Consider the following 19,382-nt stretch of genomic DNA (forward strand, 5'->3'; position numbering starts at 1 on the left):
TCACTGCACGTCCGTCACAGGCGGACTTGCTGTTTGCTGCTCCAAACAGAGATAGGTGAACTTTTACAGGGGTTTGGACCAAGAAACAGAATTTGCACTGCACCTTATCAGGCTACCAACACGGCTGAGTCTTATCAGCTGGTATTTTGTCTCTGGAGCTTATATGTGGAATGAGCAAAATGGGGAAATATTTAGAAAGATCCCATGGTGATGAACTGGGCATAGCATACAAGATCCTACAGTTAAGGGGGAAAAAAGCCTCCGCAGTCGAGGTTTCCAGAGGCAAAACACCGCCGAGCATGGAGAGATTAAAGCAGCTGGCTCTTTATTTATCAGGAGAAACGAGTGCTGCCGTGTGCCACCACTGCTGTCAATCCATCAAGATCTCTGTCAGCATTTTCCTCTGGTGGTGTTCAAACTGCAGCACGACAACAGGAAACAGGAAATCAAAGCATTAGCACAATTTAGTGATAGCAATTTAATTGCCTCTGGAACAAAAATTGGATTAATGAGAATGATTTTTTTTTTTTTCATTATTGTGATAAAGCTTCCAAAACAAAACAGACACAGTTGTTGCAGTCAGGACCAGAATACTGATCAGGATAAAGGGGAGAGAAAGAATCCCAGTTAAAAACTGTACTCATTACCAGCCTGGATTATGTACTGGGCAAAGTGGGCAAAAATCAAGGATGGTCAATTGGATTATAGTTTTATTAACCTGACAGTGTGGGTCTACATGGCAGACTACCCTGTTAATACACATGGTGGTATAAGTACATGTGTTAGTTCTAAAGTCTAATAGAGCTTTCTTATTGGTAGGCAGTGTCCAGATGTGAAACGCTCACACTTATTTATTACGAGATGACACAGCCTGAGGGTTGGAAATGTGCGAACAGCCACCTTCCTAATGGCAGCGGATCCAGTGAGTGTGCTCGGTCGTGCAGGTAGGCCAGAGGTCTTTAGCATGAAGCAAGACGGGGGGCTTAGCATAGTCACCTCAGGTTTGAATCCATGTTTTCAGTGTTATGAAGGTGGCTTAAAGATGAAGCTGTGATACCAATAAGTACCCTATCATACCATAAACATGCACGTTTGCAAGCTTCCCAAAATGATTTTCTGTATCCCTTACGTTGATATAATGTTGATGGTTTTTGCTTTTACAACATCGTTTAATGTAGTTTGATTTAGAACAGGGGTGTCAAACTCCAGTACTTGAGGGCCGGTGTCCTGAAACTTTTCCATGTGTCCCTGTGCCAACATACCCGCATAAAATTAGTAGCAAGAGTATAGAACTTGACTGCCTGCTGAAGTGGCAACCCCTAACCCTACTCACGTAAAATGTGTTTGGAAAAATTTTGTTCTAAAAGTACTTTTATTGCATCGTGTTCATTCACTTATGAGCTGCTGTAACATGAATCAAATTGTCAACTCAGTTCTACAGAGTCTTGCTAATGACTTACTAATTTTATTCAGGTGTGTTGCAACAGAGACTGGAGTTTGAGACAGCAGTGAGTCGAAACCTGAGCACTGTACTTTGAAACAACTTAATTTTTCAAACCTTTCTTCATCACACTTGGTACCCAAACTCAGGTGGGGGTGATGATATCGTCCCCCTGACCTGTCGTCCGGCTCCTTGCCGTAGCATGTGTCGTCAGTCTCTAGCTGTGAGATCAGTTATCAGTTATCAACAACAACAACAACAAGATCCCAGTTGTTGTTGTTGTTGTTGTTTGTGAATGTTGGGTATCGAAAATTCCATTCCATATTCCAATTCCAGTAGGCTTGGTTAGCATGTGTCTAGCCTAGGACCCTTACTGGATACGAACTTGCGACTCCCACTCCGAAGGCGTGTATTACACTTAACAATATAATGTTCTGTTAAATCAAATTAATTTACTTTTGGAAATCCTGCTAAATAATGAAAGTGGTGCATTTTAAATTCTGTGAGTATCGTTCGTTGGTAAAATAATAATTAGAAAAAATGTTGAGGACAAATAAGTCAGCAAATCTAATAAGTTATTGGGGCAGAAACTAATTTGAAAATCTTCCCCCTGAAGGCACAAAAACATACTGTTCTCTCAAGAACTGCAGTGATGTCTTTTTTCTTTTTCTTTTTACAAAAAGCTGAGAACTTTCAGAAAGTTGGACATTTTTTTTTTTAAACTACAAGTCTTCGTTCTGTATGAAGTCAAAAAGGGAGGACCTTGATATCGTCCTCTCAGACGCCCCACCATTCTGCTGTTCAAACCATCTGTTTCCATTGGGCTCGAACTGTAACATCAGCAGTCTTGTAAGTTCACTACAAGTCACGCTATGTGACACGCATAAACTTTTTTGTTTTCTTTTTCTTGCAGCCTCTTGTAGAATCTGCAGAATGAAGGCAAAGATGCACCACTGTTACTTCTCTGCATTCCCCATGGTTCGATCACAACAACAGCTGGAGGACAAATATACAAGCAAGTATCTGCTGCCAAAATTGAACTAGATTTTTCTTCTTTGCTACATCTAGTTTGATTTATTTATTTATTTTTTAAGTACAGAAACCAGGAGAAACAGTATACAAGATGGGTGTAGTCTCTGGGTCTCCTGGTTTCAAAAACACTTGTAATAGTAAAACAGAAAACCAGACCTCCTCACTCTTGTGACCTCTGTAACCAAGTTTCTGATGATTTTGTCCTCAATCAGTAGTTTCAGGTCATAGTGAATAAAAGATGAGATCATCTGTAAACGATGTCCATCGCTAGAGTGAGAAAGGAGTCGTTATTCAGGGCGTACTCTGAATACCACCCTTTTAAACAGTAACTGTAACGTAATACAGTTACTCATATTTTGTCTTTTAAATACGTAATGCGGTACATGTATTCCGTTACTCCCCAACACTGGCTGTACATTACATTCCTATTGGTTGATTAGCAGACATCCTATTTTGTCACAATTCTTTCATGTTGGTTACAGTGTATACAAACTGAAGCTTGACCAAGACAGAACAAAAAAAGAATAGCTGTAAAAAAAAAATAACCCACAAATACTCAGGATGTCAATTGTGGTATTTTTTTATTATGAGAGAAATACACCTTTACATTGTTTATCACCTTGTTGGTGAGAATAAAACATAAATAAAACATTCTTACAAAATGCTTCAATAAATCACAAGTCAATTATTTTTTACAAGTAATTTGTATTATACATAAATCATATTTACACATTTGCCCTTTTTTTTCTTCTTTTTTTTTTTTACATTGCTGAGAACGAAACAACTGTGTACCAGTTGAATAGTACAAACATTTCCTTCCTTTCAAAGCAGAGGTATAAAAGCTCTCCTCTCTCCTGAGAAGACGCTGGGTTCTACTCTAGTGCATTTTATCATTAAGATTTAAGGCTACGCAGGGTTCACCTAATGGACACACTCGTCTCTCGGACAGGCTTATCATCATCACTGGTGAGGGAGTTCATTTTCCCGACTTGTGTCTGCTGATTGTCCCTTACAGAGGTCTGTGGTTCTGCCCAGTCGCTTCCTCCAACCTTTTTATTCCCCCCACATTAAAGCTGCTGCTGACTGGTTACACTGAATAACCAATTACAATCTCTGACAACTTATTTGTTTCTGCAGTCAATTACAAATGCCGTGGGGAAAAATGTCGCAGAGTGTGAGAGCCCACGCTCATCACATTATCTCTGACCTGCTGAGAAAAAAATACATCAATTTCTCACAGCAGGAGTCACAGGGGGAAAAAAACTAAACAAAAAACTAAACAGTTTCATACTTTCTGGTTGTTGCTGTTGTGTGAGGGAGGGAAATTATTTAGTTATAGGTGCAGTGCTCCCTAGTGGTCAAAACACACCTTAAAGCAACACCAAAAGTCTACCCCTCTCCGTTTCTTTGACAGGATTACACCAAAGCCATAAACAAAAGACATGAAGCAACTAATTGGCAGGCCGCATAAGCCTCTTACAAGACACACTATAATAAACCAGCCTGGATGTGAAGTCAAATCCTCAACACAAGACAGCGAGTTAACAAACAAGCACTTAAACGTGAGAAAAAGAGGCAGCAAGGAAGCAGTTCGGCAATGCTGCTCTGCCTTTCATGGGAAGAGGATCCTTTTTAAACGTCTCTTTGTCCTTCCTACCTGTCCCGCAGGTAGTCCTGCCCACAGCGTGAGCTTCGCAGGTCTTAAATATTAAGACGGGTCACCTCCATAAAAGCTCACAGCCCCTTATTGAATCTACTTAAACACTTTAACCGTCTTTGGATCATTTTGCCCTTGATTAAAAAAAAAGAAATCATATTTCCTCGTATCTCACACCGATTAAAAATAAACGTGTTAACATTTTTAGGACAAAGTGCTCAAAACCACTGATGAGTGCTGACTAATCTGAAATGATCAGAGACTCACGAGCTACCTGCTGAGTCGGTTTAGTCACGAAACAACAACAGAACATATTTGTAGCTAATGTCCACTCTCATTCCCTCTAAGCGGTTGCTTTGTCCGTAAATTAACGGCCTCCGTTCCTACGACCAGCAGCTGTGTGCATCTGCAGAATCTATTATGGGAACTGAAAGGAGGCGAAAGAGAGAGTTGATCTCTTTAACACACAGAAACCATTAGTATGCTACCTGAAGAGTTACATGCAATTAAAAAAACGAAGGAAAGCCCTGCTTGTCGGCGTTCAGATGAAAGATGAGGGCTGCATAAAAGCCCATTGACAGGCAGATGAAACGACAATCGAGCCAATATCCATCCAAGACTCTAAAACACACTAAAGGATATGAATTGAGCCATTAGACAGAGAGAGATAACTCTCAATCCTTTCATTACTGAGCGTCTAAGAAAATACACATCTGAAGAGCTTCACTCCAAATTGGAGATAGCCATAATTCAAATAAATTAAAACCTCATTAAGGAACATGATTGATGGCATGAAGTCATCATTAAGGATTACACAAGTTAGCCAATTCCCTTTTGCTTGCAAACTGGGGACAGACTCGGCGGATCTAATCGCATCTGCTTTTTGAACACTCGACGCGAACGCCGGGCTATGATTCACTGTGACTGAAGCACTGAAACGGCTTTGGACTCTCTCTGATTAAGAAATGTTGCTAGGACCCGTAAGTTCCCCCCCCCCCGTGGGTTCAGTCATCAATTAGCTGTCAATGAATATGATTAGGTGTGAGGAGTTTCCAGTGCCACAGGGAGCTCGCTGACATTCACAGTGGCATTTGGATTTGTCTGTGTCTTTGAACGTGTGGTTAAAGTCGCATGGAAAAGGCCCTGCTTCTGTAAATTAACATCACAGCCTGCTGGTGCGGGGCTCTAGGAAAAAAGGCAGCCGTAACACACGAGCCCCTGACAGACTTGGAAGAGCCTGAAAGGCAATTCACTGTGAAACGCTTTCAGCGTGATACTGAGCTGTCACAGATGTCTGATTTTTCAAAATGAAGAAATTCTAACCATTTATTTGGAAAAGGAAAAGATGAATTTTGGACATAGAATAACGAAAAAGTGCAGAGCCAGTCCATCCTTCCCACTTTAGCTACTGAACTGAATCCTAAACGCACACCACAGCAGAGCCTAATATATCCTAATTCCCAACAAACTAAAAGCTGTGGTATTTGATTTTAAAATGTATCTTCTTCCATGTAATGTTAAACAGCTCTATGTTATGACATGGAAAATTAACTAAAAGCCTTTTCAAGGTGATTCAAAAAGCCTGTGTGCGCAGGTGAATGTGTTACTACTTGGCAGCACATTCCACTGTCAGAGTGGTTTGATGGGTTCATGGTAATGATGATGATGAGGAGGAGGAGGAGGAGGAGAGCCACTTGTCTCAGCAGAAAAAAATCTCTCCATCCAGAGGCGGCTCTGGAAGGGGCTGGGAGTCTGTGAAGAGGAGAACAGGAGTCAGCATCACCCCGAAAACACAGGATTTTGATTTCTGATCAGTTGCCGGTGACGTTTCACCTTATACACATCAGGATTTTGCAACCCACAAATATTCTCTAAATGCCAAAACGAGAACTAAATGCTTCCAAAATGCAACTCATGGCTGAAATTTAGTAACAGAAACATATTTGCAGAAACTCCCAGCTTGTTTTTCTTCAAGGACAAATAGGCTTGTCCTCCATTTTCCATTGCTGGAGGCCAAAAGAGAAACCACAGTCTACGAGAGAATCTGAGTTATAAGGCTTTTGTAACATAGTGTCACCAAATTTTGCACAGAAATTGAAATATGAGTTCCAAATAATTCAGAGTTGCCCGTATCACTGCTGCAAGAACACTTGTCTGAATAGTGTCCACACTGCATGAACCCGGGAGGTCAGAGTTCCTGCAACACAGGGTGTGCCTGTGTGCCTCAGGGTGAGTACTGTCCAGCACCAGCAGCCTTTACATTTACAGTGATTAGCCCAGAAGCAGCAACTGGCAAATTTGTGTTGGAACTGAACACAGAGAAAAAGACCAAGAATAAAGTCCAGGCTTTCTTAAGCCTTTATGCCTCTAAGCTGTTATGGAAGTAACACAAGTGAAAATGTTCAAAATTCTATAGCATTTCCTCTAATCTTTCTGAGCCATCCAGGAAATTATAGTGGGGAAAATGCAAGAGAAAATGGTGACGCTGAAATGGAATTACACCCAAAGAAGATCTGAAATGGTTTAGTGGACACCCTTTTTGTCACTGATGTTTATTTGCTGCTAATTTAAACATAAACAATTCATTACTCAAGGGTGGTGGTTGTCATCAATGACACCGTAGCTTCTGTTTAAGCTCTTAGTAACACGTACTGAAAACTGTTACTGGTGGAGTTGTATAATGAAGCTGGCCAGTATGGGTTAACTGCATAGTCTAAATTCAACACTATAGTATCTCTTTTTGAACTCTGCTGCCATTAAGAGACCCACAACACACAGCAAACACACTGCTGCAGTCACAGCTGGGTAGGATATTAGCATTCCCCTTTGGGCACTTTAATGCAAACACAAAATAAACTCCTAAAGATATGTTGTTACCAACAGGGAGTCCCAACTGTGTGGCCTTATGCTGGCTCACTGCTCATTTCAGAACCATCAGTTCACATCTACATGTAGTTCATGTGTTTTATAACAAGTGTAGTTCTTCTGTGTCAGACATAAGCTCACTTCTAACAGTGTTCAAGATCCCCCTAAAAATGTAGGACAGTTGAATAATTTACTTTTGTGACTAATTTAATATTGTAACAAATTTAAGCTCCATGTGAGACCTCGTGACAGCCTGAGCAGATCTGAGCATGTGACCAAAATTACATGTCTGCTTCTCACTGAGCTCACAGTTTTTTCAAGTCTGCTTTAAAACAAGATTGGCTTCAGATCATTCTGATCAATTTCATTGTGACAGAACATATCAGGCCAACAGCTGACACAGAAAGTGGTTTAATATGGTGCAATATAGTGTTTACATGCAGGGATGCACAATGTATTTCTAATCACTGATCAGCTCTCTAAAGGTGGATTTTCTTTTTAAGTGTTATTTATTCATTAAGCATTTGCATTTTAAAAAATTCAGAAAGAAGCTGTTCAGATCAGAAGCAGACATTTCTACAAAGAGCAGAAGCATACGTCACCGCATATGTACATCAACATTGTGGACTTGTGCAGGAAAAATGCTCAAATTTTCTTTAATTGGATTAGGAAACGGAATATTTCTCCACTCTGAATCCAATGCAAATGTAACTAATTCTGGACCCGTTTCTTTCTGGCTGAGGTATTTATATGGAGCCTTTTTATTCTGTTTGTAGTTCTAATGCAGTTAGACTAGAAACACCATCATGCATGTAAACTGGGCAGTAGGAAAACAGGAAACTCCCTGTTCATGTTCTTCCAATAGGGGAAAACAAAAGATAAAATCTAGTCTTCGTGTTTGTAATGTATATTCCAACGTTAGCCAGGTGCATATATCAACTCAAGCGGCTCTCTCCTAAAATATCTTCTTTTTAGTTTACATTTTCATTCTGTTTCCTGAGGCAGTGTCATCAAACTGAGCTGTCGTGGTGGGATAGTAACACAAAGATTGAATTTTGCACCAAAAAAAAAGGTAAAACTTTGAAACATTCTCCTTTCATACGTCTAACTCCGACTTGGCTTCAGATTAGATACTTAAGAGCATACATTTAAACAGAATAAACAGTTTGGATTTTGTCTCCAATCATTTCCGTGGTGGTTTCTCTGAAGTGCTGCAGTTTAGCAGAAAAAAATTATTATTTTTTCTACATTAGTCATAAAGAACACTAACTTTTTTGGCTGGTTGTGACAGATGATGCACTGTGGCAGGAAACAAAAAACTACCTTGAAACTTTGCACTAAGCTGTAGACCTGACATATCCTTCCTTCTTCTTCCATTATCCATCCATCCACATGTCTACCAATAATGTCTCCTTTTCAATAATAACTAAACACAGTACATCCTTGACAAAAAGCACTCCACTCCAACCTGCTGACTCACTGTGAAACACTGAACAATTCGACTCGATCCAGCCAGTTTATCATCTTATACCTGCTGACTGTGCGCTCCCCCCTTTGGCCTTTTTCTTCTTCTTCTCCTTCTCCTTCCCATCTTTGCCCTTGTTCTTGGCTAGCTGCAGGAGGCTCTTTGAGATCTGGTTGTTGCCTTCGCTGCCCTTGAGGTTCGTGGAGGATGAGGTAAAGGGATTGAGGCCTTTCCCTTTGGGCTTGGACCGCTGGGGCTGCAGCCTCGGCAGAGAGGAGGAAGAGGAGGAGGAGAACTCCAGCGGGTCCAGCTCCAGAGACTGGGAGCTGCCAGCGAACTCATCAGACGTTGTAGAGGGAGTCCTCTGGAAAGGAAGGAACAAGAGGCGCTTAGGAAGATGAACAGCTGCGGTCTACATCTGTATGTGAATATGCATGAAAGGCTTTTTGCTAAATGATGAGCACGACTGTTTCTAGAAGAGCTCAGTTTTGGAAAATGATCATATTTAGATTTTTTGGAGAAACATAACAGTGCTGTTTGGTTTGCGTTGCAGCGACGCTCGCCAGTTAAAATGTGGCCAAGAGCTTTTTTAAATCCACTTTTAAGAGGACCCAAGTTCAAGCCTCTGCTGTAAGCATCCATAAACATCAACCAGGCTGGAGTGTCATTGAGTGCAAAAAATGAATCCCTCCAGGCTCACACCGTGTTCCCCTGCAGCTGAGGGGCGACAGAAGAGGCGGTTTCCCTGCAGGGATCAGCAGATCGTGTTATCATTATTATGATTTTCAGAGTGTCCCTGCTCACCTCAGCTAGACGCAGGTCCTCCATCTTGTTGAGGTGCCGCTGCATAGCCTCCCTGTCCCTCTCCAGCTTCCTCTGGGCATCTCTCAGTCTCTCCAGGTCCTTCTGGTACTCCTCCTTCTTGTTCTGCAGCTCCTGCTTCTCCTCCTCCAGGTCCTTCTGCCGCTTCAGGATTTCCTCCTCCTGCAGCGGTTGATACAAGTGTAGATTGATTTATTGAACTGACAGACACGTGAGGCGTCACATCGTATGTTTTCAGCTCCTTTCCTTTAGTGGAAACCTGCAATAACTGAGCCTGAATGAATAAAAGCTAATGACTGCCTGATTTAATATTGTGATCACATTCAGTGTCTCAACCTCTCCTTAGTGCACGTTTCCCCATCAGGAAAAAATAAGCTGGAAAAAAAAAAACTGAAGTCTAGACTTTACCAATGCTGACTGAATAATTTATTGTCTCCTCATATATTAAATCAACTTCATAACTCCACAGGTGCTGCTGCCTGCTGTGCATTATGAAGCTGATCACAACTGCATTTAACTTGTTGATTTTAAACGACATTAAGTTGATTGTGGGCTAAGTATTCAAACTTTGGGGACACACTGCAGGGAATCACACGCGCTGGTGATAATGAGTGTGAAATTCATTTAAACAAACAATGACCCACTCGACAGATGCAAGGATATACTGCTCATATCATCCAAGGTGCAGTCACTACCAGTAAACAAACCATAGACTGCTGCTCTTGTTGCTGTTTACACCTGCAGCATATGATCAGCGTACCACCCTGAACTTTAATCCCTAACCCCATCAAAATAAAATTTCTCCAAAGTCAAAGCAATCAGAAAATACTAACATTGTTATTGCAAGTATCACGATTCAGGTGTGTTTTTTCAAAATGTACGATTAGACGTAACCCTGTGGTGGGTTAGAACTCGAGGGTTAATCCAGAAGTTGTGGCTTTTTAAAAGAACGTTAATCATCTCCATGTCTGCTCGAATAGTTCGGGTTTCTTGTACTGTTGTAATGCTCAAACTCTTAAACATTAGTTTCTTTGCAGATCTGGATGACTAAGTGATCACTATTTTGTAATCATTCTGCCATTTGGCAGTAATTTAATATGGAAAACAATGAGAATAAATTGCACAATTGAGCACTCATGTGTCTCATTCACCCACTTTTTTCTACATCTTAAGTTAACATTCAGACAGATGATGAACGTGTCAAATATCCTTGCCCAAGGATGCTTTGGCACACAGACTGGAGCAGCCAGAAATCAAACCACCAACCTACTAGATGGTTTACTTTACCTCCTGAGCCACAGCTGCCCTAATTCACAAACAGAGAGAATGTTTACTACATGTTGTTCAGCCTTTAGTTAGTGCGACGTTTCAGCCAGCCGTGGAGGTGAATCTACTACCACGCCTTTGCAGCCTTGTCAGATGAAATTTGACCCTGCAACTTTTCTTTCAGCGTTTCAAGCTTGTCAGTGAAAGCTATATTTGAAGGCAGTGTACCATCTCTTTAAAGCACCACAGAAGACTTTAATGCCCTGCACAAGTACGCATTGTAATTTATCAGATAAAACACTGCATGAGGTGAAACACTGCAGCATGAAACCATCCTGGGGGGTTACTGTCAGAATTATAGCTGCCCTGAAACTATTAATAATAAACAGGGCTAGTGGAAGATGATGCATAGTTACCTGTGCGTGCACCTGTGCCTCCCTCTCAGCGAGCTGCTTTTCCCTGAGCTCCCACTCCTTCTCTCTTCTCCTCTTCTCCTCAGCATGAGCTGCCTGTTGTCTCTGCAGGGATGCCAACTCCTGCCGCTGCTTCTCCAGGCTGCGCTGCTTCTCCTGTTCGATCAGCGAGCTGGGCCGGGAGGACGGTCGTGATAACGATGTGCAAGAGGACGAGCGCTCACTCAGGGCCTGCCGCTGGTCCTCTATGAAACTGTCCTGCTGGACTACCACTGCCTGTGTTAGACAGAGCCACAGAGATTAGGTTAGACATACCCATCCTGTGGATTGTGGGGTATTCTGCACTGGCTCTGTGTGGATGGAGGTCTTTTTTCTGTTCTTTTCATTGGAAAGCTTCACAGACTTGCATCATGTCAGTTCTGATCTGGAGCGCTGGATGTATTGTCCTGCTTAGAAACCATCATACCTGCAGAGTGCTTAGCAGAAGATGCAGGTTGGAGACACTGTGGAGGACCTGCTGTTGAAAAAGAGAGAGCAGTGAGTATAACCTCAAAAATCCACTTCGGCTGCAAGGACAAAGCTCTTTGATGTTGCCTTACTTACTGCTCCACTTGACATGTTAAAACTCACCATTATTGGTAGCGGTGTTTTATACAATATCAATTTATAACAATATGCTGATTTAACTTTACAGAGATCTGACCTTTCCTGCGCTCAGATATTAGCACAGTAACCTTGTATTTGTCATCCGTGTTTACAAGGACTCAAAACTGATCCAAACCACGTTACTGCGAACTAAACAAAACAGCTTTCATAAAGTGACACGTCTGGAGGAAATGTTGTGGTGTCACACAGAATATTTTAATATAATAATAAAAAACTGATTTTACTAAACTTAAAGTTGTTTATAGCTCCACAAACCAAGTATTGCTTTAAAAATCACACTTTGCAGCCACGATAATAAAACCACTGACAGATGAAGTTACAAACGTTGATCTTCTTTGAATCGTTAAGTCTTGCATTATTGTAAATGCTACTTTAATTCACTGACCTACACATCATGACTGACTAAGCACACACATATTATCAAAAGCACACAAACTACCAGGAAAATGTTCCCTGCTTCACTGCAAAAAAATGTTCAGGAATAGCTCAACGAATATGACAAGGAGCCAAAGGCATCAATACACCAGAATAGGACCCATATCTGCAGACAGAGGCATGTACAAAGGGAGGCCATGGAAAGCCTCCTTAACTCGTTTCCCCCTTGGACTTATTCTAACCCTTGTTTTTCTTTGCTAAAGACTGGCTATTCTGACTAAGGAGTAATTTTACTTTTTAAATAAAATACTTTTAGGAAGAAAAATTGAAGAAATAAAATAATTAGAACTACTTTGGGCATATTTTTATGGTTAATGTTTTATTATACTTAAATAAGTTTATGACTTATTCAAATAAAAGGTTCTAAATACCCATTTTGCCATTTTGCAAAACAGCTCAGGGCTGGATATCAGCTTAAAAATTATTCACAGTGATTTTTGCACAGATTTCCGACACTGTATCTCTTCCTGATCAAATGTTCTGATTTCCTGTTGTTCCTACAGTTGAAAATGCTCCCAAAGCTGCAAAAGTCATGTAGCCTAAGCTCTGCACCATTTATGGTTTTATATCGCGTGCAGCGTTAGCAACATGAAACGCAAACAACTTCACCGACCCACTAACATGGTTTTAGACTTTTAGTCTTGTATTAACTGCTTATTGCTCTTTGATGCTGCAAAAATATCATATTTATTAGTTAAGCCTTATTTCTTCCTGTTATTTTACAGCGCTACGCTGCATGAGCTGCTTCTGATTATTGTGCATTTTAATAACAATTTTCACTTAAAACTCTTCCTACTTTTATTAAATGACAGCTTACTTTGCTTGGCACATGCTCACTTTCACTTTGAGCTATTTTGTTATTTATTACTTAGCAGAGCTTTTTACAGAAACAGTAGTAAATCCCTAAATGTGGGCAGCAGGGTCGTTTAGATTAAGTAAAAACAATTTCAAATTTGAATTTCTAAAAAAAATTTATATGTTGTTATTGATGGAGTATAAAAGTGTTTGATAGGTGGCAAAAGGAAAGCTGTTAGCGGCAAATCAACCTCAACAAGTGAATAATAATAATTAAACGAGTCGATCAAAACCAAAAGGAGGAAACAGTCCATCACAGTTCTGAGTCATGATCAGTGCTGTGGTTAAAGGTTTGTGGAAGACTTTCAGATTTCAAACTGGGCCGACGCATTCTGGCTGAACTTGAGCTTTACTGCTGTTTGAGACAACACGCTGATTAATGCCGGTAACAATGCCGTTGACACAGGGTTTTGGCAGTTTCTATGTAAACAGCGACTTGAACTGAATTAGACACAGGAAGTCAGTGTTACCTCACTGTTCCTCTTCAGCAGCTGCAGCAGGTTGGCGTTTCCTCCCTGCACACAAACATTAAGACACACTGAGCAAGCTAAAACACAATAATATACTCGCATGCAAACATCTGCTCTTGTGTACAGTGCTCTTGTGGGCCTGTATACTGTATATATCACGGAGCGAATGTGATTAAAGTTGCACATGTGGGTGTGCTGTGAAGTCTAATTGTATCTGGCTATGATTATGTATGACGGATTTAGTGTCGTGCCGCTTTATTTTAAATGGGGACGAGACGAACGGTTCTAAAAAGGTATTTTCAGTTTACAAAAGAACGGCACAGACCAACGTGAATACAATAGAAGATGGAAGGCTGGAATTAACTCTGCATTGTATTTTTTAATGATGACTCGGACTTCTGAACACCGTCCTTTTACTGCTGAACTCTCTTTGAACTTTGGCACCATGCCTGGGGTGAAATGTTAAGAAAAATTAAATGCTTCTCTTCTGTTTTCAGAGAGCAGCATTTACAAGGAATGGCCTGGTGAATAGCTGGCTCCTTTTTCTTTATTAAACAGCACATTACGTTTACTGTAGCCTGTCTCTGCTAAAAGATTCAAGACACAATAATGTGCAGTCCAGCTGCTGGTATATGCAGTATAAATGACTACAAAGGCTGGCATCCAGTGCAGAGCTACAATAGCAGCACCTAAAGGCACTCCATTCATTTCCATCATCTATTGAATCCTACACAACTGATGGTCGCCATTAGCAACGGGACCTGGGAGGAAGAGTCAAGAGGCTAATTCATTGGAGGGAGAGAAGCAGTTAAATTCATCTTAATGGTATTGTTAGTGTTGGAGGACAAATGCACCCCCACACATGCCCTCAGGTTCTCTGTGACGTGTAGGGGCACATTGGCTTCAGAGTCAAGGAGAATAACTGGCTGCTGGGATGCAGACCTTCTTTAAAACGCTGTCGGACTCAGTCCTGCGCAGGTCTCCCGCCATATCCTCACTCTCATCTCTGTCTCCACCTGATATAAAGAGAAACCACAGGAAAAAAAGATGTGATCAAGAAGAGTGCTGCAAGACAAAAGGAGAACTCTAAGAGCTAGAATATGAAAAAAGACAAATGTGACTGGAATTCAACCAAAACAACAGGCTATGTCCTCAAAAAAAACAAACAAACCAAACAAACCCAACAACAGTAAGCTGCTCTGCTCAGTCAAAGTCAAATGCTGGGGGAAAAACCAAACCAAAAACAGCTAGGGTGAACAGGAAAGGAAAGCACTGCAGATCACAAGTTCACCACAAAGAAAGAAAACACACAGAAAAAGATCCGAAACACTGCAGTGGTCAGATGTCATGTCAATGAACAGTTTAAGTTCTTTGAAGTATCAGTGAGAGCACAGATTTATATGAAGCATGCCAGGTAATCCACATATTTTTGACATTGCCTCCTGGTGACAGCAGCTACAGACTACCAGCACCAAATCATGCCAGGACCTTTAGCTTCTCCACAGCTGTGGCACATCTGCAGGCTGCTTTGCAACCCCCACCACCACCCCAGATCCTCTTTTAATGCTAAAACTTCATCGGTGACAATGTCTGTCATTAATGGCTGTTCTGTTATGGCAGCTCATGTTGCCTTTCCTTCCACATATGTGCACACGGAAGAGCGGGAACGTCCCAGAACAGAGCCAAACCGCCAAATCTAAACTACTGCAGATGGAAATAACAACCTCTTGATTACAATGGCCCAGCCTGAATTATGGTTACTTATCAGAATGTGGGTGATTAAATGCAAACTCTTTCTTCTTGGTGAAAAGTTTTGGTGGCGAATATGAGCACAAATATGTAACTGAAAAGCAAAATTCGTGTTTTATGAAGCAGGATGGAGACTTAGTGAGTAACTACAGGTTGGAAAAATCAACCTCTTCAGATCCATTTTTACCAATTTTGTAGTTTTGCTGGGTTGTTTTTCCCACATTTGTCATTTAACACCACCAGGGCTGCAGCTGAAAAACAATGGCATCTAAATGACACATGGATTTCATTAAATAAATACACTGCAATTATAGTCAAATCTCCACATCTTAATGACAGAGCTGTGATGCTGAAAGTCTATTAACTTATGCAGTCTGCATTTTGACCAATTTTCCTTCCGGCTTCTAATCAGGCCCCAGAAGAGGAACAAAATTAGCTAAATGAACACCGCAGCTTTAGCTTTTATCAAAGGAAAAAAGCCGTGTGTAGATTTGTAACTTAAACAGAGTTGGTAGACGTGGTGTACAAATTAAGAATTTGTTTGGTGTTCATACTGAAATAATGTGAGGTGATGTAATGATTAATATTAATATCAACCGAGACCTCAAGCTGATCAACCCCGCCCTGCAAGGAAACACTTTTTCTCTGCACCCTGTCGTTTCCGACAAGGTTAATAAAAGTCCTTCGTTTACCATTAGAGAGAGATCCTGTGCAATTTTGTGTGATAGTGAAATTCTATGATTTTAAAAAACAGAAATGACACTTAAAATTGGGGGACTCGTAGATATAATTCATGCTTTTGACACAGAGTCGACTTCCTTGGCAGCCATCATTTCTTTGGATGTATGGAAAATGAGAAATTCTCACTACATTTCAGTGAAAAGCAAAGTCTGACAGATCAGTGCAGCAGAGCAGGCCATTCAGATATGCAACCTCTCAAACAGTCTGCAGGAGAGCTTTTGTAAACCCCCCCTCCCCCACCACCAAAAAAAATCCAAAGTATTACAGGTTTTATATTGTCAACAAGTGACTCCTGTGAAGGTTACAGCCGGGTTTGCTATGTCAATAAAATAAGTGGCTCTCACATGCAGAAACTCGGGAAGGAATCAAAAGATTTTCTGCTGACCTACATTCATGTTGTGTTTATGTTGAATCTGACATCTCATCTGATTTATTATTTATTATGAATTATGTTCTGCCTTTTTCTTTTACATTCTTTTAGTTTCACTGCTATTCTTTTATTTACATTTTCTTCCTTCTCCACCTACAGAGACTTGTGTAAAGTCTACATTTACTTTAAAATATAATTAACAGTCAACACATTTATCTATCTGTTATATTCCCTTACATTAGTCTCTATATTTCATTATGTTTGCTTATTTAAATAAATCAAGGCTGCAATAGTGTTTAAGAGACATCCCCCTCAGACAAAAATATCATTGTTTAGCTGTAGTTTTCCAGGTATGCTAGCGATGTAGAGATCTGGACCTCTTAGAGCTCTTGTGGTTCAATGGATTCGACACTATCAGCTTGCAAGCCACCAGTTCAGAGATATCGCCCCAGGCCACCTTTCCCTCAGGAAGCTCCAGCTCTGCTGTCCAAGCCTCCGTCTGAAATGTTTTATCTAACTGCTCTGAGCAGGGGAATTGTGGGGAGAGGTGGGTATGACCACCAAAACCCCGTTTCAAGATGAAAAATGAAATATTCCACTTTTAAAAACTGTGCTTTGGCTTTCAGCAGTGTTGTTACACATTTGCAGTCCAGTCACCAAGTCGGTGCAGTTATCTTGACAAGCAGGTGGGGGTTCAGCATGTTTCCCTGCACTGGATTGCACAATGTTTAAAAAAAAAAGAAGAAGAAGAAGAAGAAAATAAAACGTAAAGGAAAAAAGACACCAACAAATGTTCAGAGCAGCACACTTACTCTTACTGCTGTGCATCTGGTGACTGTCGAAGCCTCCGAAGGTCTCAGCCCTGCGGGGCAAACACACCGGCCCCGCACCACCACCACCTCCTCCCTCCTGGACGCTGGCCATGGCCCCGCCCAGGCTGCCATTCACCAGTGTCTGTAACGTCTCCACTGTCACGGACACACACAGAAGGAAACATCAGCGTGCAGGTCAGTAAGTGAATTATCCAGCTAACTGTGTTACAGTTCAGCTCTGCAGCCATATATCCTGGCAGGCTGCTACCGGCTCCTGTTGCTAAGCAACTATTGACAACCTATTAGCGCCACAGAGCCTCTTCACTAAAAGTTTAAACATCTTCGCAATTTGAAATGTATAGAAACTCTGAAAAGATGTGTGCATTGCTATCAGCATACAGTGTACTGATGCAACACTGTGACCTTTCCTGTCTGGCAGATTCTCAGTAAAACACAATAACCTGAGGAGGAGAAATCACATTACTGCTGCCAATTCACATATCAAATAAGGACAATTACTGCTCCAGGCTTTACAAGGACGAGGTGAAAAAGACATTGTGCTGTAGAGTAGGTAAACTTTTACTGCTAGTTTGAAAAGTTATAATCATTACAGGAGTTTTCCTTCATTCATCCAACCGCCATTAGAGCTGCAGCCTGTTTTTCTTTGAACTGTCACAAACTTACCAAACCTGTAAACTTTAAAACAAATCCTTTGTATTTTTAACCAGCTCCAGATTTTTGTGGAACACTCTTTGCCTGCAGCGGGACTAAATAATAATAAGGAGCTGTTTCCTTACGCAAGTCACACTCTGACCACCGAAGCTCCTCGGCTCCTTCACAGACAAGAACACACACCAACAACAGGTTCAGCTTTTCTCTTCATTTTGTCATATTCAAGTCATATTCAACTACATTTTAAGAACGGTAAGGATTTCCCAGCATACATAATCAAAATTAATGTTTCACTTCATTATTACTCAAAGCTTGATGTCACTGTGCTACAAGAGGACATCAATGGGCCGTAAAAAGTCCAAAATTGTCTTAAATCCACATTTACTGGTAAAAATCCTTAAAACAGATCAAACTCTCTTAAATTATTTTGGCTTCCAATTCTTAGAACACAATGACACTATTCATGTAACCTCTCTACAGTTCAGACAATGCAGTTGCACTGCTGTTAAGGCCACGGTGGCTTAATTTAGGCCCCACAGCCTGCTGAGTTTGCAGTTCACTGTTAGGAATGCTGAAGATGATGAAGGAGAGGGCCTTCCAACCAGCACGCTCATTAGTCTACGGAAATGGAAAGATAGGAAGCGGATAATCCTAGAAATTTTATTTGTGTTGCGGTCTTACCTGATTTCAACTAATAGATATCAGACATCAGATGGATATGTCCATGAGAATTTTGGTCATTAATTATATCTAAAATGTTATTTAAAAGTTCTTTAAATAAACACTGTGATTGATTATTGGTTATGCAATCATTTGCTTCCATTTTTGACTGTAGGAAGGAGCTAAAACTCTCCTGATCTTGATCTTTTTTGCATTTACAGCTTTCACGCTAATGCTTATTAGAATAACAAACTCCAACCCACTGATCTCTCAAAGGGTACACATGGAAAAAAAAACGTTATTAAACTTTCTCCAATTTATTCTTTTCAATTATTTAAAATCAGAATCAGAATCAGAATACTTTATTGATCCCTGGGGGAAATTAAAAAGCAAACTGTCTAATATTCAAACGGCAATTCCCCATTAAAGTAATGCAAATACAGTTTCAAGCACTTAATCCAAAATCCAAGCACTTTTCAAACCTTGAAAACATCATCTTAAAATTCACGAGTTTGCAGCACCTGCAAAATCCCTGCATGTTGTTGTTAGACTGCATCATGTAAAATCCAAAGTAAACCCATACACTTGAAATAAAGCAGTGCAAATGATAAGTAAAGTGAAAGCTATACATACATATATTTCAATACCTTTAACACAGGATACAGTAATTGCTCTGAGCTCACCTCTCCGCTTTCTTCTAACACATTTGATGAACAACACTGCCAAAGCACCAACAAGCGCTGGAGTAAAATCTCAAAACGCATCCCGACTCCTTTAATGTTTGCTATACACTTGAATCTCTCTCTCGGGCTATGAAGGGATCCAACTACTGAGCTCATTACATACTCAATTACATCATTTCCTTAGGGATTAATAACACGGTAGGCTCTCATCAGAAGAATTAAAATGAATAAGCAAGTTTTCTTTACATACAAATTGTTTATAAACTCCTTACATACAAAAAGTACTGAAATTCACATTTTTTTTACAG

General features: G+C 40.6%; 1 protein-coding gene and 1 long non-coding RNA gene across 6 annotated transcripts in view; one reads left to right on the forward strand and one right to left on the reverse strand.

Moving 5' to 3' along the window:
• LOC146718260 (uncharacterized) overlaps positions 1-3,058 on the forward strand; it is a 185,760-nt gene extending 182,702 nt beyond the window's left edge. The window contains exon 4 of the long non-coding RNA XR_014916840.1: positions 2,355-3,058. This is a non-coding gene — a long non-coding RNA (uncharacterized LOC146718260). The remainder of the gene's footprint in view (positions 1-2,354) is intronic.
• The window catches only part of akap13a (A-kinase anchoring protein 13a), a 124,877-nt gene continuing 108,532 nt past the window's right edge, over positions 3,038-19,382 (reverse strand). For all 5 annotated transcript variants that reach the window (XM_085441526.1, XM_085441838.1, XM_085441758.1 and 2 more), the window contains 8 exons: positions 17,060-17,215; positions 14,330-14,403; positions 13,388-13,432; positions 11,428-11,478; positions 10,965-11,237; positions 9,265-9,444; positions 8,527-8,824; positions 3,038-5,882 (listed from right to left, as the gene is read on the reverse strand). In XM_085441526.1, coding sequence (XP_085297652.1) covers positions 5,830-5,882; positions 8,527-8,824; positions 9,265-9,444; positions 10,965-11,237; positions 11,428-11,478; positions 13,388-13,432; positions 14,330-14,403; positions 17,060-17,215 — 1,130 coding nt within the window. In that variant the 3' untranslated portion in view covers positions 3,038-5,829. The remainder of the gene's footprint in view (positions 5,883-8,526; positions 8,825-9,264; positions 9,445-10,964; positions 11,238-11,427; positions 11,479-13,387; positions 13,433-14,329; positions 14,404-17,059; positions 17,216-19,382) is intronic.

The sequence above is a fragment of the Copadichromis virginalis genome, linkage group LG1, assembly GCF_057382275.1.
Source record: "Copadichromis virginalis isolate Kocher_CV1m ecotype Utaka linkage group LG1, C_Virginalis_male_GT1.1, whole genome shotgun sequence".
Classification (NCBI taxonomy): Eukaryota; Metazoa; Chordata; class Actinopteri; order Cichliformes; family Cichlidae; genus Copadichromis; species Copadichromis virginalis.